We start from the raw sequence: 23,953 nt of genomic DNA on the forward strand, positions 1-23,953 counted from the left end.
AATACACAAGGCTGGGGTGGGCAGAGCCATGAAACAATGTTGACTGTAGCCCTGTGCAATGACTAGTAAGAAGGTGACCCAAGTAGGTCAGGTGACCTTGAGCCAATGGTTCAATTGATGAGGAACAGTACAAGACTCAGAAGCTCCAAGTACACAGGGGTGATAACTCTCCAGCAGCCAGAGACCAACCATCGGGGACAAGGAGGACCCCGTGGACACACGGAGATCGGGACCACGAGGAACGCCTGGCCAATGCAGACTCCTTTCCCGGGTAATATCTTTTCTCTTCATTGACTGTTCATGGAGTGTCAGGGGTTCTAGAAGGGTGCACACAGGTAGATAAGAGTGTGAACCCACATGCTTTTTAGTTGAAATAATAAAAGCTACTTGTTGGTAAATACAGATTCTCTGTGCCTCACTGATCATTATTACAAGGGGTGATTCTTGTAACAGATGTATTCCAAAAACAAAGAAATGCTCAAATGGCAAAATGGTACTACCGTGGCTGATAATGGAAGTCAAAGCTAATGCAAAAGCAAACCAGAGGGCAGACAACAAAGTAAAAATTAGCAGGAAAAAAAAGATGAAATATGAAAGCAAGCTAGCAACAATATCAAGGTGGATAGAAAAAGCTTTTTCAAGCATATAGAAATAAAAGATAGATGAGAGTGGATCTAGGACCACTAGGAAATGAGGCTGGACAATTCATAATGGGGGACAAGGAGATGGCAGATGAACTAAATGAGTATTTTTCATCAGTCTTCACTGTGGAAGACACTAGCGGTGTGCCAGATGTTGAGGGGCATGAAGGATGGGAAGTGGGTGCAGTTACTATTACAAGGGAGAAGGTGCTCAAAAAGCTTAAAAGTCCTAAAGGTATATAAGTCACCCGGACCAGATGAACTGCATCCTAAGTCTGAAAGAGGTAGCGATAGAAATTGTGGAGGCATTAGTAATGATCTTTCAAGAATCATTGGGCTCTAGGATGGCCCTGGAGCACTGGAAATTGCAAATGTCACTCCACTCTTTAAAAAAGGTGGAAAGCAGCAGAAAGGAAATTATAGACCAGTTAGCTTGACCTCTGTGGTTGGGAAGATGTTGGAGTCAATTGTTAAGAATGAGCTTATGGAGTACTTGCTGACACAGGACATGACAGGACAAATAAAAGGGTTATCATACGAGGAATGTTTGATGGTTCTGGGTCTGTATTTGCTGGAATTTAGAAGGATGGAGGAGGAGGGGGGTATCTCACTGAAACCTTTCAAATGTTGAAAGGCCTAGACAGTGTAGATGTGGAAAGGATGTTTCCCATGGTGGGGAAAGTTTAAAACAAAGAGGGCACAGGGTCAGGATAGAGGGTGTTCATTTAAAAAGATGTGGAGTAATTTCTTTAGCCAGAGGGTGGTGAATTTGTGGTATTTGTTAACACAGGCAGCTGTGGAAGCCAGGTCGTTGGGTGTATTTAAGGTGGAGATTGATTGGTTCTTGTTTGGGCATGGCATCAAAGGGCATGGGGAGAAGGCCAGGGAGGCTGAGGAGGGGGAGAAAAAAGGATCAGCCATGACTGAACAGAAGAGCAGAATTGATGGGCCAAATGGCCAAATTCTGCTATGTTTTAACATCTCCTCCACAATCTCCATCAGCACAGGGGCACCATAAGGCTGTGTGCTTAGCCCCTGCTCTACTTGCTTCACACTTGTGACTGTGTCTATGCTCGCTGACAGTCAGGTGGTGACAAACCAGCATATAGGAGGGAGATTGAAAATCTAGCTGAATAGTGTCATAACAATCACCTCGTATTCAATGTCAGCAAAACCTAGGAGCTGATTATTGACCTCAGGAGGAGGGAATCAAAGGTCCACGAGCCAGTCCTCATCAGATGATCAGCAATTTAAAATTCCTTGGTGTTTTTATTTCGGAAGACCTGCCCTGGGCCTAGCACACAAGTGCAATTACGAAGAAAACACTGCCACTCCTCCTACTTCCTTAAGAGTTCTTGAAGATTCAGCATGACATCTAAAACTTTGACAAACTTTTATTGAATTGTAGTGGAGAGTATACCGAGTGGCTGTATCACAGCCTGGTACAGATACAGTACACCAATGTCCTTGAATGGAAAATCCTACAAAAAGTAGTGGTCCAGTCCATCAAGGATAAAGCCCTCACCACCATTGAGATATCTACACAAAATGTTGTTGCAGGGAAGCAGCATCCTTCAGGAAGGTGGAATGGAAGCCTCGGGTTCCCCTCAACCATCAGGCTCCTGAACGAAAGGGGATAATTTCACTCAACTTCATTTACCCCATCATTAAAACGTTTCCACAACCTATGGACTCACTTTCAAGAGCTCTTCATTTCATGATCTGTATATTTATTATTTCTTTCTTTTGTATATGCAGTTTGTCATCTTTTGCACACTGGTTGAACACTCAAATTGGTGCAGTCTTTCATAGATTCTATTATGGATTTATTGAGTATGCCTGTAAGAAAATGACTCTCAGGATTGTATATACAGTGACATATACATTCTTTGATAATAAATTTACTTTGAAAGATGGTCATGGACAAAATGGATTCTTTATATTTAATTTCACAAGGAAGGAAGACAAAATACAAATAACACCAAAAAATCTAAAATATCAAAGGGAGGGACTTGAGTGGTTTAAATAAACAATACAGGCCAAAGTAAACAACAGGACTCAGATAATGACAACATCAGAATTAAAATGAAATATTTCTTATGTCATTATTTTCCCAACATTTCCTTGATTCAGGGCATCGAGTATTTTACTGTGGAAATTATCATTAATGCAAGTTTCAGTTCATCGGTATTTTCTGAAAGCAATGGACGACAACTGAAGCAGATGTTAATGGACTTGTACATCAACAATTTTTGTAAGTTCTGGAATTTGCATTTATTTTTAAAAAGTCTATACACCAAACAGTAATTTAGGTACTTGATTTTAGACATTGATAAAACAAAGCCCCCTCGTTATTTTGATCAGGTTACAGGTGCATTTTATTTCAGTCTCAATAATTTGGATGCTTCATCCTAAAGCTGATACTTTTCATCAACAGGGAGGATGATGACGTGCTGGGATTTTACGTAACACAAAAACTATACAAGGGATAATATATCAGGTAATGGGAATGAGGAAGCAAGGGAAGAATGGTCTGGAGTCAGAGATCAGTTTTGTTCTTATCAATAAATTTCAGCAAGATTACTAAAAAAAAACAAATGAATGTTACTTCTTTACAAGAAGTCTTTCTAGAGCAAAGATGGGTATTTAGCATACAAATAAGAATCAGGTTCCAGAATTTATTTTATAAATTACCAATTGAAACCCTCAGAAAATTTGCATGATTAAAAGAAACAGGTCTTCTGAATTCACCCATCATTCAGCATAGCCTTTAACATCAGTCTACTTAAGGAAATATGTGTTAACATTTCAGACAGTGAACAGAAAGAAATAATTGTACAGTAGCTGAGCTGGCTTGTTCTGCTCACAAAGGAGCATTCTGTTGCAATGCAGAAAATGTTTTCTCCTCCTGAGGTAAACTCATTACGGTGTCCTCCCCAGGGTATGACAGGGTTCAGTCCACATGGATGCTGCCTAACATGCTGAGTTCCTCCAGAATTGTGTGTACTGTTTCCATTCCTTTGAAATGTTTGTAACCTGAACAATTAGCAAGCCGGAAATGTAACTGCATATTGATTTCCCAACTGGCATCCTTGCAGAGGCATAGAAATCCAGGGCAAAAACACTAAATACTGGAGACAAGCCATTCTACCAGTCTCCCAAATGAACATATGTATATGTAGGTGTATGTAAGTTGAGCATTCATAAACTAAGGAGGATCTCTACTTCACCTTGTCTGATTGGGTTAAACAGGGTCCAAAATTGATATATCAACATAAAGTGATGGTTTGTCTAAACCTTGACATCGCCAGCCATATGAATGTAACCAGGAATAACTTCACAGGGACCAAGATAACTTCAATCAAATCCTCTTACAGGTGAGTTCCCAGATTTCTCTCCATGTAACCTTTATAAGCAGTGTTGATCATTTAATCTTGGAAGTTATCACAACTGCATCTGACCCAGCCTTTCTTTAATAATATGCAGTTTATAGGATTTGTTGGGTAGGGGTCTAGGGGTCTCAAATCCACTCTAGGATTACACTGCCCAAGGCCTGGTATATGCTTATGGGAATTCTTCATTCAGGTACAGATGGCGATTTTGGCCTGTCCTCCAATTTCACCTCAGTTAGTGCAGTATATCAGAATATAGAGCGAGGTGACCCATTTACAAATTCTCATTTTCATTATTGCCCACTTTGTCTACTTTACTCCAGTGGTTTCTGTAGTATGATGCCATGACCTCATACCCGCTGCTTGTAACTGACACACCACACTTCACCTGTTCAGAATATCTTATACTTTTAGATTTATGGATTCTATAACAACAATAGGAGATTCGACACCACACAGAAAATAGCACAGCCTTATTTTTGGGAGTGCACACAGAAAATGGTTAATGTACAAATGTCTGATAACCACCTAGAACAATTAAGAATATCTTTACAAAAATAAGTCAGCCTTCATTGTTTAAAAGTTTTTTTTTAATTCTTCTTTCTCAATTTTTCTGTTTTTTTTTTTGAATAATCACTGCATAACAGTTAAAACTCTATACACTGCTACCAGAACCTCAGAAAAGGCAGCATGAAGTATTTACATATTTGAAACAAAAAAAGGAAACACAAAATCCATAATTAGTGCAATCTCATCAGATTTTCACTTTACAAATTGAAGATTATTTAGAATTGCTTCCTTAAACTGCAACTTAAACTCTTGTAATAATTCTATACATTTTTATGCTTCAATAAAATCTACTTACAAGCATTTATACCTCAGTTCTTTTAGATCTTGCTGTTACTATCCAGTGTGGCTAGTTTTAGAACAGCAAACTTTATCCCATTCCTACACAAAAATTAAATAAACCCTCAAAGATGGTCCTGAAATATAAAACACATCCCAAAGAATCCAGATTCAGTAAAGCAGTAATGTTTGTAGTAGTGGTTTGGCATTTTTAAACACAGGTATATTGTTTTGATTTGGATGAAACTCTGTACTAAATTCCCTTATGCAGTTGATGAGCAAAATTGTACTACTGATTCCTGGGGATATTATGTAGATTCTATCTACAGTTTCTACATTGCCTTGCCTTTTGTGATTGTTTATGATTCATCTAGAAAAAGATGAGAAGCTCTAGCATATGTAACAGGAAACACAAGATTCTACGAGAAATCAGCCACTATATGCAATTGCATCAGCCAAACAGAATTCTCCTCAAGAGGATTTAGTCACAGCTCATGGCTCCTCCCTTGTTTTTCTCCTTCAGGAAACTGAAGCACGGCAGGATAGTTAATAGTCAGTGGAAAATGGTAGTTCTTCAATCCATCTTTCAAGTGGGAGTTCAAACACAAACTCTTAAAGTGGTCAAGACTACTTTAACAAACAGCTGAGCCCAACACTGTTCTCACTTGGTATCTTGGTGTGCATTCCTGAACTGAGATTGCTGAGTAATGTGTCAGATATGACAACACTATTTTCATTTACTTCCCTAAGCTTTAGTACCCTGGGATAGATGTAATTACTCAGGAGAGACTATGATCAAACTAGGACAATACTTCATGTGTAGCACTGAAAGTATCAATTAATCTTTTGAGTAGCAGGTCCTTTGTGCCTGAATAGAAAAGGTTAAAATGATCAAGGTAAAGAACAAACACATTTTAGTTTTTTCAATAAACTCAAACCCCAATCCCGAATAAGCAGCCACCCTTCTAACCAGACTAGCATTTGCATTTGATTTGTTTTCTTATTTTTACTGCTTCTTCTAAGGAACTTTGGATGAACAAAAAGTAGTACAAGGGTTGATTCATATCAAATGCTGGACGCCATGGTAGCGTAGTAGTCAGCAAGACATTATAGCTTGGGTGTTCTGTAGTTTGTAGTTCAATTCCAGCGCTAACTCCAAGGACTCTGTAGATCTTCCCCATGGAATGCATGGTATTTCCCTAGGTTCTTCAGTTTCCCCTTAGTCCAAAGACATATCAGGTAGGATAAATGGGCATTGTAAATTGTCCTGTGATTAGGTTAGGGTTAAACAGGTTTCTCAGGGGTTTGCTGGGGTGATGTGGCTTGAGGGCCAGAAGGGCTTATTCCATACTGTATTGCTAAATAAAATAAATATTGTTCATTTCATAGGTTTGTGTCAGGTTAAGGGCTACTCACAACTTTTCTTCTTAATACTGTTACATGCGCTACTCAGAAGTGATTTACAAAGTTTTTATAGAGTAACAGTTAGCAACCATCAGGAAATTAATTTTTTTTAAAAAAGGTAGCAAGTACCTTTTAACTAATTTAAAATCCATAAGGAATTAGATAGCAGCATCCACTTAAATTAACTAATGGCAGAATTATATAACTTGACTTTTTACTGAATACCACCCCTTTTTCTAGAGTATAAACCTGTAACAAAGCATTTAGTACAACATAGGCATAGATAATCACTTGAAATCTTCACTTGTCACATACCAATTCTGTGAGCTTCTTACTTGCGGGATAGTTATTAAATGCGGGAGCACATATGGAGGAAGAGTGGACATCATTTACTGGGAATTTCCAATAGTTGAGAGTGACTTTACACAACAAAACTGGATTCTTGAACCTGAACCATTATTGCTCAGAGACACATACAAGGTATATGAATCCCAGTTATCATGAAATTATTCAAATAGTGATCTAAGTTTTAAATTCAATTTAAAGCAAACAGCATTTCAGAGCAATACACACATAAAACTACATGCAATACAAAAACTTGCCCAATTGGAAAACTATCACAAATACCAGCTAAGATGTTAACACAAAATATGAGTTGTGTTTTATGCAATCTATCTGGAGTTTATGTGATGTTGTAGATAATATTCCATGGTTTGTCATCTAATGGACCCTACTTAAGCTTGCTATCAAAAAGTATACATTTTAAGGGTTGAATGGAATTCTCACACTTTATTTTAAAGTGGGAAGGTTACTTTAACTATATATTTCACAGGAAGCTGAGAATTATTCATAGTCTGGCAACCTGTTGGCAAGTCTACTAAAACGCCACACAATTAAACTGCAGCCTTTAGAATAGGAAAACATAATGTAATGGTCAAAATCAGAGCTTCAAACTATATCACAAACAAGAGAAGATCTGCAGATGCTGGAAATCCGAGCAACACACACAAAATGCTGAAGGAACACAGCAGGCCAGGCAGCATCTAGGAAAAGAGTGCGGTCGACGTTTTGGGCCTGAAACCTGACAAAGGGTTTCGGCCCAAAACGTCGACTGCACTCTTTTCCTAGATGCTGCCTGGCCTGCTGAGTTCCTCCAGCATTTTGTGTGTGTTGCTTCAAACTATATGTTGGGTTTAATGGTCTCCAAACAGCCATGGAGGTGGAGTCCTTGTATGTATTCAAGTGCAAGATTGTCAGACATTTAAACTGCAAGCCAATGTAAGGGTATAGAGAGAGTGAAGGTATGCAGCATTGAGGTCAAGAATGGATCAGTTAATGATCTTAATGAACCATTTAATCAGCCTAATCTTCTCGTTTCTCAACTTCACATCGTCTACCAAGTTGATTCATGTGATGCAAACGACCAATGTTAGATAAAGGTGGTTACCAGCTTAAAAAAATTGAACTAGGGAGGTTGGCTTATGGGGCTTGGTGTGCAAAGAGATCCACCAGTATTCACACTTGATAAACAAAAATGTACTAAACTTTGAGAGCATGAAGTTTTGAATAATAGCATAAAGGATTAAAAACAAAACATTAAAATGCTACTGCCACACATATTAGTCTCTAGTGATTTCTCGGGGTGATAATTTACATTTGCAACTAAAAGGTACAGTACCTTTCTGATAAAAGGCTCCCATAACTCAAAAGTGGTAATCACTCCATAACTCCACTGAAAAGAAATACTAATGCAAATGAAAAAATATACTGGTAAGGTTAAAAAAAAAGATTCTGAGGCTTGTAATTGAAGCTGCTAAAATATAATACACAGATTTTAACAACAGGGCTCATTATCAACAACTTTATCAATAAATTAAAACTGCCATTTACCACTATAATACAATAAACAACCAATGGGATAAATGGCTTAGTTTTCTTTGCAGCTTTGATTCCAAAATGGAAATCCTTCAAATATTAGGAAATGAGAAGTTTCATTAAACAGGATTTCCAAAGAGATCATGAATCAAAAAATAAAACTTTCCAGATTTAATGGCACACCAACACTGACTTCCTTTCAATGACCCTATTCTCTAGAAGCAAGCAATTTAGAGGTCCACGAGGGAAGAGGAGGGAGTGGGGGTGCAGTGGAGTTCCTAATTAGATGGCTTTCAAAATGCTGTCATGAACAAGATGGACTGCCAATGTCCTTTTGCACATGATAATTCTGTGATTTAGAGGTCTAACAGCCCTCTCAGCCATGGGATGTATCACAACTAAACCTGATCAAACTTTACTGAAAATGCAAGCTCAACTTTCTGGCATAGATTATGAATAAAGGTACAAACGTTTGTACAAAAGAATTTTTTACCATCTTAAACATCGATCTAAGATCAGCTAACGTGTACAACCTTAAAATCTCTTCAGCTTTGGGGAAAACACAGAACATTTCATGCCTTTATCCAAACAAATCACTTGGATGCATTTCACCCAATAAAACTTGTCCAAGAATATATGGTAAAACAAGTGCCCAGTATGTGCGCTTGGTTGCACAACTACGACATGTTCAGCACTACATTTCTTGCCCAATTTAACATGTTCAATTTTAAACCACCATTTATAACAGGTAGCATGAATGACCACAAATCACCATCAGGCTTGAAAATACAAATTATCAATGCTGCTTGGTGTAATAATACAAAAGTTTTTGCAGCCCTACTGTCAATGGGTAAAATTCCTTTGTGCTGTAAACGTGGTGGCATCACACTTTCCAGATTAGTGCTTTCCTATACATTCTTGAAATAAACTAATAAACAGACCAGGCCTAACACAATCAGCTACACTACCACATAGATGATTATTATTTTTCCTTTGTTCTTTATGGCATTGATCATCTACTCTAGTTAAAGTGAACTGTTACTGTATACACTAGAGGTCAAAAGCAAAAGATGCTAGTCTTAAACAAATGCTTCAGTGTTTCCTGTACCAGCCTTTAAAATTCAAAACAAAAGAGAAACATTTAAAGTCAACTATTTATCACTTAAATTGATAGTGCACCTAGCTGCAGCATGATCATGCCACCTGATGGGCAGGTTTAGCACTGGTAACTCTTCAACTCTAGTTTAGGTAAATGCAATTTGAATCCGATAACCTACTAAAGCACATGGCACAATGTAAAATACTAATTAAACTTATAAACATTCTTCCTGTATGGACCCCACAATACTGACATATTGACATTTGAAGACAATGAGGAAACATACCTTTGTGGGAAGTACTAATGATAGAAACTACAGCAATTCCACTCAGAGAACAAAAATGAAATAACTTTACAAATCTTTGTGAACAACAGAGCGGTGATGTCAAGCATTTTTTTTCCTTTTTTCTCTTCTTGCAGCACAGAATAAAGAAAGCACATGATGGCTCCTGCGTCTAGCATCTTCATCAAGAGTCAGGTCAACAACCTCTGGTGGTCCGCTCCAGGTTGGCTGCGAAATGGCAGACCATGAATGCATCTGTTGTGGTTGCTCCCTGTTGCTGAGGCAGTATGAATGAGAACTCTGCTTCCATGATGAACATCGCTGAATGACACCAGGCCGGGTCTGAGTGTACCTGTTTAAAAAGATAAATGAAAATTCAATGTTCAATTACTTTAGTTTTCTTAAACTCAAGTTTTTGAGAACAGAAGTTCCTTTGTAGAATCTACACCTATCACCTCCCTCTGGTGCCCCTCCTCCTTCCCTTTCTCCCATGATCCATTTCTTCCCCTATCAAATTTCTTCATCAGCCTTTTACTTTCTCCCCCAATTACCTCCCACTTTCTCATTTTATAGCCCTTTCCCCCACCCACCTATCTTTCCTCTCACCTGGCTTCACCTATTATCTTCCAGTTTGAACTCCTTCACCTCCTCCACCTTCTTATTCTGGCTTCCTCCCCCTCCCTTTCCCATCTTGATGCAGAGCTCTGGCGTGAAATGTCGACGCTTATTCCTTTCCATAGATGCTGCCTGACCTGCTGAATTCCTCCAGCATTTTGTTTTATACTCTGGAATTCCAGCAACTACAGAATCTCTTGCGCTTATCATTTTCACTGTGTGCAGAATTCTCAGGGCTTTCCATTGGCAACAAACTTTGCTTCCAATAAGGTACATCAACGCTCAGAGTTTATAATTCCCCCATTGCAAACATTCTTCCTCTGCTCAGGTAGTAACATGTGCAAGATAATGACTCCAGATGTACAATAAAACCAGTCCTGGTCTGTTAGCATCATTTATTGGATCCACATGAAAAAATGAAGCGATGAACACATTCCATCTATTACTGTCACATTTGCAGGTATGATTTTAAAAAATTCCAAGCTAAAGGCTGATAGAAAATGGTAGATGGAATAAAATTCCAGAGAATAATAAAGATCCTATAGTATCAAATTGATTCAGGTGAAAGCCCATTTAAGTTTTTTTCCAAGGTTTTGCTGTCTCAATTCTAGATAATAAAATTTGACAAAGATACCCATATAATAAAAAAAACTTACATGCTTGAAATGCTACCAGAGAAAATAAACTTCAGAAATTAGCAGAAATAGGCAGAACAGCAGTGGCAAAATTTTAAATTGGTGTCCAATTCAGCCTAGAAGAAACATACTCACTTATAAAATTTAGAACTAAAATGTAATGGCACATTATGAAGCAGAACAAAACCAAAACTGAAACATATTGTACATCAAGTATATCGACAATAAAGGCCAATCTGACAGAAGGGAATAACAAAAAAGTTAAAAACAATTAGAAACATAAAAAGCTTATCCTTTTGTTTCTCTTGACAATTTAATTATCCTTGAAAATATAGTACTAAAAACAAAAAGAATGACACCTAACTACCAATTATTTTGCTTCAACATTTACTGTGGAGCCTAATACGACAAAATGTAAAACAAATTGACAATCTAAACTTAGAAACACTAAAGCACCTGATCAATATGGTTGAATTTGCACCAATTAAACATTAGGGAAGAAAAGCACAACTATATGTTCATTATAAAAAGTGAAAAATAACAGGACAGGAAGACAAAGAACAGGACAAATATGAATTTTGTATTTCAAATTCCAAGTAGTCTTTCCTGCCCTAATTGCTATGTTTGTAATTTTAAACTTAATAACCATTAAATGTGCTTCATAGTCTCAGAGTCTGTCCATGTGTTTATGAATATCGAAGCTATTTATAAACATTAAACTGGATGTTTAATCATTAATAACCACTGTAACTGAGGAGTGGACTCTCTCAGACTACCAAAGACATTCTGAGATCTGCATGCCCCTACACTATACTACGCTGTAGATTCAGCCCAGTACATCATGGGTAAAGCCCTCCCAACGATTGAGCACATCTACATGAAACACTGCCGGAGAAAAGCAGCATCCATTATCAAAGGTCCTCACCACCCTGACCATGCTCTTTACTTGCTGCTGCCATCAGATAAAAGGTACAAGTTGCTCAGGACTTGCACCACCAGAATCAAGAACAGTTACTACCCCTCAACCATCAGGCTCTTGAACAAAAGGGGATAACTACACTCATTCTATTTCTGATGTTCCCACAACCGATGGCCTCACTTTAAGGACTCTTTATCTTGTTATTTCATGCTCATTATTTATTGCTATTTTTGCACAGTTTGTTCTTCATTGATCCCTTTTACAGTTACTGTTCTATAGATTTGCTAAGTATGCCCACAGTAAAAATAATCTCAGGTTTGTATATGGTGACATGTATGTACTCCGATAATAAATTTATTTTGAACTTTGAGCTTTTGTGCAGTATCTGATGCTCATGAGTGCTTGTACCTTGAATCTTCTTGGACTCCTACTATTTCAACCTCACTATCTGAGGAGGCAATCTGAATTTCTTCTTTTTCAGCTACAAAGAAGCCTGTAGAGCCATCAGCTGCTATGAAGTTCTCTTCTCGACCTGCAATGAGGCAAATAACATCTTAAAGACAAAATTCAATTAGGATAATCATTAGCACTTCAAATGCAATGAAAATCTCACTTGTCAACTCCCAATCAATCTAAAAATATATTTTTTTAATCCGTATCTTCCAACTCTTTATTGCAAAATTAGCAATGATGGTGGTGGAGGAGGAGGGTCACAGAGCTGGATGAGTGGAGAGGGGGTGGTGGCAGCTCCGTGGAGGAGGGAACATGGGAAGGATAAGAGATTGAGAAAGGGGAGAAAGAGAGCACCAAAAAGTCAGCAGACTCCATTTAAAAATGTTCACCTCTGCAACAAACCATGCCAATCCAAAACGACAGGTACAGAACTTATGTATCAAGCATAAATACTCTACTCTGAATCAGTAAACTGAGGGAAACATGGACTTAACTCTAAGACTAAAATATATTTCAAAACTAAAATTTCATTACTGTTCCTTATTGCACCATATTTGAAAGTGAACAAAGGAAGAGGGGGATTTTGTCTGATCGGTGAGAGTGGGAAAGAATGGGTTAGGTTAAACAGAAAAATTCCATTCCATTGGCTACAAGTTACCAAAGTGGAGCTTGAAGTGCTGTTCTTTAAGTTTGCAATTTGTCTCACCACAGCAGTGACAAGGTAGAAACAGCTCACTGTCAGAATGGGATGGCAAGCTGATATGACATGCATCTGGATGCTCTAGATAGCCCTTACAAACAGAGCACAGGTACTCTGCAAGTCAGTCATCTCGTCTACCCTCAGTCTCGCCAATGAAGAGGAGGCCGGATCCCGGATCCCGAGCACGGAATGTAATAGACCGGGATGGAGGATATGCACATGAATATCTGCCTCATCTGGAAGGGTTGTTTTTAAGTCACTTAATGATGGTGAGGGAGGAGATGAAGGGGCTGGAGTTAAACCCCCTATGGAAAAGGGTAGGTGGGAAGCAAAGAACAGGCCAGGGAGTCACAGAGAGTGTGGTCCCAATGGGAAACAGAAGGGAGAGACTGGATGATATGCTGGATTCCGAAGCTAGTACGATACAAGGAGAAGACCAGGGGAACGCTCTTCATTATGGGGAGAGGGAGGAAGGGGGGTGGAGAGGGATGTGAATGAAATACTTTTGCACATCTTTACATAGTGCTGCATCTGGTGGCCCAATCAGCATCGGGAGCAGAGCACTTTGAGGAGGTTACTTGCAGGTTGACGAAGCTTGTACAAAAGGAGAGCTTTGTGGGCATTCGGACATTCCAGAGGCCCAATCAGCGTTGGGAGCAGAGCACTGCAAATTTTTTTAAAAAGTACAGAAGGGACAAGCAGGCCAGCCATTGTTGGGAGTAGGCCAGCAGTGAGAGTGGGTGCATCAGGCTTTGACTCAAGATGTTTCGATGAGAAGAGGCTGAGGCCAAAGTCACAGGTTAGAAGATTTGGTCTTGGCTGTCCATTGAACAGCGCAGGCAGGATAGCAGATATGGCAGCAGAATGCTCCTTCTGTAGGATGTGGGAATTCATGGACCCCGATAGTCTCCCTGATGACTACACCTGTGGGAAATGCGGTCAACTCCAGCTCATGAAAAACCGCATTAAGGAGTTGGAGCTGGAGTTGGATGAGCTTAGGATCATCTGGGAGGCAGAACAGTTGACAGATATGACTTTTGAACAGGTGGTTACACCCAGAGTGCAGAATTCGGGGAGTAGATGGGTGAACACTGAGAGAGCTAAAAGGAGAAGGAAGTCAGTGCAGGGTCCCCTTGTGGCCATTCCCCTCAGCAACAGGAATACCCCTTTGGATACTGCTGAGGGGGATGACCTATCTGGGCAAGGCAGCAGCAGCCAAACCAACAGCACTGTGATCAGCTCCGAACCTCAGAAGAGTAGGGTGAAGTCGGGGGGAGCAATGGTCATAGGGGACTCAATTGTTAGAGGGACAGGAGATCCTGTGGCAGCAAGAGAGACACCAGGATAATGTGTTGCCTCCTGGATGCTAGGGTCCAGGATGTCTCTGAGCAGTTGCAGAATATTCTTAAGGGGGAGGGTGAGCAGCCAGAGGTTGTGGTACATGTTGGTACCAATGACGTGGACAGAAGAGGGATAGAGGTCCTGTGCAGCAAGTTTAAGGGGTTGGGAAGGAGGCTGAAGAGCAAGACCTTCAAGGTGGTAATCTCCGGATTACTCCCGGTGCCACGAGCTAGTGACGACCAAAACAGGAAGGTAGTGCAGATGAACGAATGGCTGAGGAGATGGTACAGGGGACAGGGTTTCAAGTTCTTGGATCACTGGAACTTTTTCTGGGTAAGGAATGACCTGTACAAGTGGGACAGGTTGCACTTGAACTGGGGGGGGGGGGGGGGGGAGAGAGACGGGGGGGTGGGGGGAGAACCAATATACTGGGAGGGAGATTTGCTAATGCTATTGGGGATGGTTTAAACTAATTTGTCGGGGGGGGCAACTGAAGTGAAGAAGCAGAGGATGGATGGTTGGTGCACAAGTAGAGACAGCTTGTATGGCGTTTATGAGGAAGGATAAGCAGATGATAGAGCAAAGATGCACTCATCCAGATGGTTTGAGATGTGTCTATTTTAATGCAAGGAGAATCATAAACAAGGCGGATGATCTTACAGTGTGGATCAATACATAGAACTATGACGTAATGGCCATTACAGATGCTTGGATGTCTCAGGGGCAGGAATGGCTGCTGAGTATGCGGGCTTTAGATGCTTCAAAAAGGATAGCGAAGGAAGCAAAAAAAAAAGTAGGGATAGTATCACAGCTACAGAAAAGGGGGAAGTCATGGAGGGATTGTCTACTGAGTTATTGTGGGTGGAAGTCAGAAACAGGAAGGGAGCAAAAACTCTACCGGGTATTTTATAGGACTTCCCCCCCCCCCCCCCAATAGTAACAGAGACATTGAGGAGCAGATAGGCAGGCAGATTCCAGAGCGGTGCAATAACAATAGAGTTGTTGTGATGGGTGATTTTAACTTTTCTAATATTGACTGGCATCTCCTTAGAGCAAGGGGTTTAGATGGGGTGGAGTTTATTAGGTGTGTTCAGGAAGGTTTCCTGACATAATATGTAGATAAGCCAACTAGAGGAGAGGCTGTTTTTGATCTGGTATTGGGAAATGAACCTGGTCAGGTGTCAAATCTCTCCGTGGGAGAGCATTTTGGAGGCAGTAATCACAACTCTATCTCCTTTACCATAGCACTGGACAGGGATAGGAGCAGACAATTTGGGAAAACATTTAATTGGGGTAAGGGGAAATACAATGCTATTAGGCAGGAACTTGGGAACATAAACTGGAAGCAGCTGTTTTCAGGGAAATGCACAGTAGAAATGTTCAGGGAACATTTGCATGGTCTGCACAGGTGTGTTCCATTGAGGCAGGGAAAGGATGATAGGGTCAAAGAACCATGGTGTACAAAGGATGTGGAAAATCTATTTAAGAAGAAAAAAAAGCTTATGAAAGGTTCAAGAAATTAGGTACTGTAAGAGCTCTAGAAAATTAAAAGGGTGCTAGAAAGGAGCTCAAGAATGAAATTAGGAGAGCTAGGAGGGGCCATGAGAAGGCCTTGAACCCCAAGACATTCTACAAGTATGTGAAGAGCAAGAGGATGAACAGTGTAAGAATAGGACCAATCAGCAGCGACAGTGGATACGTGTGCACGGAGCCGGACGAGGTAACGGAGGTACTTAATGAACACTTTGCTTCAGTATTCACCAGTGAAAAGGATTTTGGCAATTGTGGGGATGACTTACAGAGGACTGAAACACTTGAGTGTTTAGACATTAAGAAAGAGGGTGTGCTGGAGCTTTTGAAAGGTATTAAGTTAGATAAGTCACCAGGACTGGACAAGATATACCCCAGGCTACTGTGGGAAGCGAAGGAGGAGATTGGTGAGCCTCTGGTGATGATTTTTGCATCATCAATAGGGACAGGAGAAGTACCAGAGGACTGGAAGGTTACAAACGTTGTTCCCTTGAAAGAAAGGGAGTAGAGATAACCCAGGCAATATAGGCCAGTGAGTCTTACTTCAGAAGTGGGCAATTTGTTGGAGAAGATTCTGAGAGGCAGGATTTATGAGCATTTCAAGAGACATAATCTGATTAGGGATAGTCAGCAAGGCTTTGTCAAGGGCAGGTTGTGCCTTATAAATCTGATTGAAGTATTTGAGGATATAACAAAGCACATTGATGAAGGTAGAGCAGTGGATGTAGTGTATATGGATTTCAGTAAGGCATTTGATAAGGTTCTACATGCAAGGCTCCTTCAGAAAGTAAGGAGACATGGGATCCAAGGAGACCTTGCTTTGTGGATCCAGAATTGGCTTGCGGTGACCAGTGGTGTTCCACAGGGATCTGTTCTGGGACCCCTCCCTTTTGTGATTTTTATAAATGACCTGAAGTAGTAGAAGGGTGGGTTAGTAAGTTTGCTGATGACACAAAAGTTGGGGGTGTTGTGGATAGTCTGGAGGGTTATCAGAAGTTACAGTGTGACATCAATAGGATGCAGAACTGGGCTGAGAAGTGGCAGATGGAGTTCAACCCAGATAAATGTGAAGTGGTTCATTTTGGTAGGTCAAATTTGAAGACAGAATAGAATATAAATGGGAAGACTCTTGGCAGTGTGGAGGATCAGCAAGATCTTGGGGTCCGTGTCCATAGGACACTCAAAGCTGCGAGCAGGTTGACAGTGTTATTAAGAAGGCATATGGTGTGTTGGCCTTCATCAACCATGGGATTGAGTTCAAGAGCCACGAGGTAATGGTAAAGCTATACAAGACCTTAGTTAGACCTCACTTGGAATACTGTGTTCATTTCTGGTCACCTCACTGCAGGAAGGATGTGGACACTATAGAGAGAGTGCAGAGGGGATTTACAATGATGTTGTCTGGATTGGACAGCATGCCTTATAAGAACAGGTTGAGTCAACTTGGCCTTTTCTCCTTGGTGTGACGGAGGATGAGAGGTGACCTGATAGAGATGAATAGGATGATGAGAGGCATTGATCGTGTAGATAGTCAGAGGCTTTTTCCTAGGGCTGAAGTGGCTAACACAAAAGGACACAGTTTTAAGGTGCTTGGAAGTAGGTACAAGGAGGATGTCAAAGATAAGGTTGTTTTTTTTTAAACACAGAGTGGTGGGTGTGTGGAATGCACTGCCAGCGACAGTGATGGAGCCGCGCGGATGCAATAGGGTCTTTTAAGAGACACTTAAATAGGTACATGGAGCTTAGAAAAGTAGAGGGTTATGCGGTAGAGGGTTAGGCAGTTTCTAGAGGAGGTTACATGGTCTGTACAACATTGTGGGCTGAAGGGCCTGTAATGTGCTGTAGATTTCCATGTTCTATCATTAAATTCAAATTTTCTTCTCATGATCTCTATCCACTAGTGCATAACTAAATTAGATGATACACCAAGTAGGCAAGAGTGACTTTTCCTTCCTTAAGAAAACATGTTAGGTAGCTCCATGAATATAATCAATAATTATTTTATGTATTTATTAATTCATAGGTTATTATCTTGCAGGTAATGGCAGCATTTATTATCCACCTCTATTAAGGATGTCTGTAATAATCACTATGTTAATCAACTGCAGCAACTGGGCTGGAGTAACTTGTATGTCAGGCTTCACAAGGATGGTGAACAGCATGGTGATGCATTCTGGGAGGTCATATGCAACAGGAACGTATACAGTAAATGGAAGGGCCTGGAACAACATTGCGGTACAGAGGGTCCTTGGTGTCTAAATCTACAGTTGCCTGGAAGTGGCCACCCAAGTGGATAGAGCGGTAAAGACATAAAGCATGCTTGCCCTCATCAGGTTGTCCTGAAAACTGAGTATAAAAGCTGGGAAGTCACATACAGCTGTATAAAGCTTTGGTTAGGCCACATTAGATGTATTTTGTGTAATTCTGAATGCCGCACCATAGGAAGGACGTGGAGGCTTTGGAGAAGATGCAAAAGATGGTCACCAGGATATTGCCTAGATCAGAGAATGTTAGCTATAAACAGAGGTTGGACAAATTTGGATTTTTTTTTCCTCTGGAGCATCGAAGACTGAGGGGTTAGCTGATATAAGTATACAAAATTATGAGAGGCATAAAGAGCCTAGGAAATGTCAAAGTATTGCAGAGGAGGAATAGTTGGAGATTAGGGTCTTGGAATGCACTGCCAGAGTAGGTGACAGAAGTAGTACAACAGAAGGTTCTGACAGACACAGGAACAGGCAGGTAATGTGCAGGCAGATGAGATTGTTCAGACTGGCACCCTGGTCAACGCAGATACAGTGGGCAGAAAGGCCTATTCCCAGGCCGCACTGTTCTATGTTCTAAGGACAGCAAGATCTTCTCTTGAAGGACATCACAGAACCATTTTTATGATGTTCTTTTAATTCTATGGCTATCATTATGGAGGTTTCTACTTTAAAAAAAAACTGTTGCAGTGTTTAGTTGTTTGTATTTAAATTTGCCAGCTGCCATGATGGGATTTCAACCCCTATATAAGGTAAACAATCCAAACCCTGACAGCTATCTCAGTAAATATACCACTACACTACATACTAATAATTGTCAAATGGTCATGTCTTCTATTTTGGATGAAACATTAACTTGTTGTAGTGGACAGGTGGTCTGTCCACCTGTCCGGCTTCTTGCTTAAGAACAAATTCCTTGGTTACTGGCATTCCATTGCTTACAGGAGTTATTTTTGTGAAAATTAGCAATCACATTCCCTATAAAACAATACTGCATTTCACAAGCAGGAAAACACTTTTGGATAACACAAGGTCATAACAAACTTTCTTGTTTTGAGATGTCAATCACCATAATGAACTTTCTCTACCACCTTATAGCTGCTTCTTCCTTTTAGGTGAATGGATATGTGAAGGAACACTTTCACATGCCCAAATGAGTTTACTGGATAAGCTGATAATAATTTTTATTCCCCTGGTTGAGATTAGTAAACTGGTACAGCCAAGAAACTAAACTTGGGTCTGAATGAATCAATTAAGTTGGTTATTTCTGCTGCATAAGACAGTTCACAAGATTTGTTTTCCAGGCATTTTGTCTGTTCTCCTTCCTTGCCAATTGCACTTATTGAGCCTTTTCTGGCCCGGGATTTGAAGTCACTAAGGAGAATCAAATTGTCTTCCTCTATGATGTTACCAAGTGTTAATCAAGGTCAGACTTGATGCATTTGTGGCTTCCAAGATAGGGGCATATGTGCTGATGCTGTTTCCACATTACAAATATTACAAGAAACTGCAGTACAGTGGCTCAGAATTTTTAAAGGTAGAAGACTGAAATTACTTCTAAAACACAAAAGGTAAAAGAAAGAAAACATAAAGTATTATTCATTAACTAACCTGCAACGCATTGTTCCAGTAGTCCTTGGTTCCTAACTGTGTTGACCTTAAACTCATGATGTCCAAAAGAGAATTGTTCCTGCGCGGCAGCAGCTGCAATAAGATTATCCATGGTCAACACTCCTGGGTCGGAGCTAGTGTCAGAAATATCATAATGTGCTGTCACTGGAGGGCCATCTGAGAACACATAACACAATGGATAAGCTTATTCACGTGTACAAAAGGGCAGAAAAGAGAAAGGTAAAAGCAATTCTGATAATCAGGCAGTTAACTAAAATTTTACGTATATGATATAGAAGTTGCTACAATGACGTACTTCTGCTGAACTGAATGTTTTGTGAAATGCAGTGCAACCTCCAGCATGCACAAAGAAAAACTTCCCTTACAGTGAAACAACCTTGGTAGTTCTTGAATGAAAATGCAGTAATGAGAAAACAACAAAAAAAATGCCAACCTTCAATCTTTCAATGTGCTTTGTAATTTCTGCTGTAATCACGATGTTGCAGATAATCTGAAAACAAAGCAGTAAATGTGGACAGCACTGTAGGTGTGGTCTGAAGAAGAGCCACAAGTACACATGTTCTGCCAAAGAATACCAAAAAAAAAAGAGAACAGTACAAAGCATAATCCAATTTCCTAGAACTATCAACACAAGTAACCCATAACATTTACCTCCAAAATTTGTTTGTGTCTTGAGTAGGCAGAATATTTTATAATTCCATTTTGAAGGTTGCTTAAATTAATGAAGGTGTCATACAACATGCACCCAAGATAGTTACCGCCACCCCCACTCCCCAACCTCACTGGCCACCTTCCCTTTCTTTCCAGCTCTGATGAAGGGTCTTGACCTGAAACATCGAATGTCCATTTCCCTCCATATTGCCTAACTTACTGAGTTTCTCCAACATTTTGTGTTATGCAAGGTAATTGTTCTTTTTATTTAATATTTTAAATCTTTGTTATAAAGAAACATTCAGCTCATGTAGTTTATATATAAAGATGCAAAGCCAAAACCAAGCATGTTGTTGGGGCTACTTGGCATCCTCATAACATAATACTTAAAGAAATGCTGCCAATTTTTCAAAAAAATTGCAGTAGCAATGAGGGTGGCTCTAAACGGTAGTCCCAAGAAGGTAATCCAATCAAAGTCTAACTTGGAACTCAAGCTCAAACAAGCAAATTTAACTAACTGCTAGTCAATGTTTCTTACAAGAGAGAACAGAAAAAAGTAAGACAAGAGAAAACTATAGAGCAACACAAAGCTTATCACATTTAACAGGCAATATCCATAAGATTGCACAAGACTACGTTGTCTGATTGAGACAAAAAGGCAACCTGATGGCATTCTGAAAGTGCAAACATGGAAGGTTTATGGGCTTATCAATTTTAGGCAAGCTTTATGTAGCAAGAGTAGAATGTCTGGTTCTCTATGGTGCAACTTAACAAACTACGAAAGTAAAATTTAAGGAATAAATCAATTTTGAACCCTGAACGCTGTATTTAAATCTAGATGTTAAAAGTCTACAGTTTTTGGCCTCTATGTGACATAATATAAGGCAAGTTTATTTTAAAGTCAGTGCTTCATCCTAGCCTTTTTCTCCCCCCACTTAGACACAAGCATTCCCTTAACCTTCTCCATTAAAAAGGACGACCTAAAGTTTAGGAAGAGACCTCTCTCTCAGCAAGGTGTTACAAGGAGATCAACCAGATCTGGGCTACAATACCTCTTTATCTTCGGTCAGTACCTCTTCGTTTACAGCAGTACAAATAATACTGACGTTGTCATTGTACTCAGGGGCAAAATTTAACATTTTATACAGCTGTAATGCATAAGCTTCCTAAATGAATGAAAAGGGAGAACAATCACAAAGTTCTGCAGCTCAATGAAATAAGTTGCTAGAGAATTTGATCCACTTTCAATGAGTGTTAGGTGATAACGTTGGAATTAAGGTCCAAGCTGTTGTAAAAGATTTAATGATTTCTAGATCAGTTTTGAGAGAGACTTTTCAAAATGAGTTATATTGGTATATTTTGTGTAAACATCAAGGAAGTAGCTTGTATCATAAGAGCATAAAACACATGAGCAAAATTCGGCCATTTGGTCCAACAAGCGTGCTCCAGTTTTTGATCCCGGCATATTTATTTTTTCCTCTCAACCATATTCCCCTGCCTTCTCCCCGTAACCTTTGACATCCTTTCTAATCAAGAACCTCTCAACCTCTGCTTTAAATATACTCATTGACTTGGCCTCCACAGGCATCTGTGACAATGAATTCCACAGGTACACCACCCCCTGGCTAAAGAAATTCTTCCTCATCTCTATTCTAATGCAATGTCTGTTTATTATAAATTTGTGCCTTCTGGTCCTAGACTCTCTCACTACTGGAAATATGTTCTCCACATCCATTCCATCTAGACCTTTCAATATTTAGTAAGTTTCAATGAGATCTCTCAAAATCCTTATAAATTCGAAAGAGTGTAGGCCCAGAGCCATCAAACACTCCTCATACCTTAATCCTTTTATCCCTGGGATTATTCTTGTAAACTTTCTCTAGACTTTCTCCATGCTAACACATCCTTTCTTAGATATGGGGCCCAAAACTTTTCAAAATGCTCCAAATATGGTCTGACCCACACCTTATTAAGCCTCAGCATTACATCCTTGCTCTTATATTGTGGCCCTTTTGAAATGAATGCTAACATTCCATTAGCCTTCCTTACTACTGACTTGACCTAAGAGTAAACCGCTAGGGAATTCTGCAATAGTCTCTTTGCACCTTTGATTTCTGAATGTGTTCCCACTTAGAAAATAGTCTACGCCTTTATTACCCACATGCATGACCATACACTTCCCAATGCTGTATTCCACCTGCCATTTCTTTGACCATTTTCCCAACATCCTTCAGCAAACTCCCTGCTTCTTCAACACTATCTCCCCCTCCACCCATCTGCAAACTCAGCCATAATGCTGTAAATTCCACTTTTCTCCACTTCAAATATCCAAAATAATTTCTACTATATTGCCTTTGTTGTATCTATTCTGTATTACCTAAATAATGTTCAACTTGGTGAAAATGAAAATATTAACTTAATTCTTTATTCCTCAATTGTTACTTTGAACAAAACTTATCTTTTCAACCTCACATATATGTGCCAAAGGTCTTTTTACTGCCTATAAAAAGTTCCCTCAGCTATCAGATAATCCCAGATTGACTAATACCTATAGTAAATGACTGCATTTGTAAATCAGATTTAATCTGTTCCTATATCCTAGTTGTTACAGAATTAACATTATATTTCTCACAATTAACATTAAGAGTAAGAAGCTTTGGTGGTGGAAGTTCGTATGTCAATGTTTTACAATATCAAGATTAACAGGTAGTTAATCTGATCAACCATTCTAGCTCGCCCTCTCCCCTATCTATTATCCCCATCACTGCACTGTTGACACTTTAAACCACTTTTTATAATGCTGTTTACATTGTAAATACATATATAACATTTTCATACTTGTTTAATATTACAGTTTTTGTTGCAGATCAGCCCTGACCAACACACCACAGCAAATTCCTAATACATGTAAATCCTTGATCCTTGACATTTGGCAGATGTGAGATAACTAGTATACAATGCTTTATCATTCATTGATTTAAATTTGATATCAACTTACATCTAATGAATTTAGCAGAATAGTATGACTGTGATCTCAAACTTGGGCTGGCAAATGGGTTGCATTTCATAAGGATTGATGAGACCATGCATATATACTGAATTTCTGTTTGCTAGCTAAACAGTCAGTCTTATTTCCCTTGTATTGCTCTTGCAAATACGTTACTGGACAGCTTTGAGTGAGGGATTGCACGTTTCAAACAGGGGAAAGATGTCTCTAGGAAAGGAGTTGAAAGCAAGTTCTCACATTTCAGGTCTGTCCAATACACCATAAACTGTAATTAACTGTTGAAACCTCAATTGCATCAGGACTCATAATTTCTTTTCCAAATAGAACATTTTCAATATATATTCTGATGAACAGTTTGAAATAGAAATCACACTGAAAATGTTAACAGCCACAAGGAAGGCAAAACCCCTTTCTAGGTAGGACAGTGACTAGAAATACTACTTTAAAACATTTTGATCCTTGCAAGTAATAGCAACAGGTACGTTATAATAACTAAACGGACAGCCTGATAGGCTGGCAATTAGCACTGCTGCTTCACAGCTCAAAAGGTCTAGTTCAATTCTGATCTTCAGTGCTGTGTTTATGGATCTTTCAGTTTCCTTCCATTCCAAGACATACTGGTAAGTTAACTGCAAATTACCACTGATCCTTTTTGTCAAATACCTA

At 39.5% G+C, this 23,953-nt stretch overlaps 1 protein-coding gene across 8 annotated transcripts in view; it reads right to left on the reverse strand.

The window, feature by feature from the left end:
* Window positions 1-7,421: 7,421 nt before the first annotated feature.
* ark2n (arkadia (rnf111) N-terminal like PKA signaling regulator 2n) overlaps window positions 7,422-23,953 on the reverse strand; it is a 100,453-nt gene continuing 83,921 nt past the window's right edge. For all 8 annotated transcript variants that reach the window (XM_072256575.1, XM_072256568.1, XM_072256570.1 and 5 more), the window contains 3 exons: window positions 19,609-19,785; window positions 12,118-12,241; window positions 7,422-9,892 (listed from right to left, as the gene is read on the reverse strand). In XM_072256575.1, coding sequence (XP_072112676.1) covers window positions 9,643-9,892; window positions 12,118-12,241; window positions 19,609-19,785 — 551 coding nt within the window. In that variant the 3' untranslated portion in view covers window positions 7,422-9,642. The remainder of the gene's footprint in view (window positions 9,893-12,117; window positions 12,242-19,608; window positions 19,786-23,953) is intronic.

Source organism: Mobula birostris, chromosome 4 (genome assembly GCF_030028105.1).
Source record: "Mobula birostris isolate sMobBir1 chromosome 4, sMobBir1.hap1, whole genome shotgun sequence".
NCBI lineage: Eukaryota > Metazoa > Chordata > Chondrichthyes > Myliobatiformes > Myliobatidae > Mobula > Mobula birostris.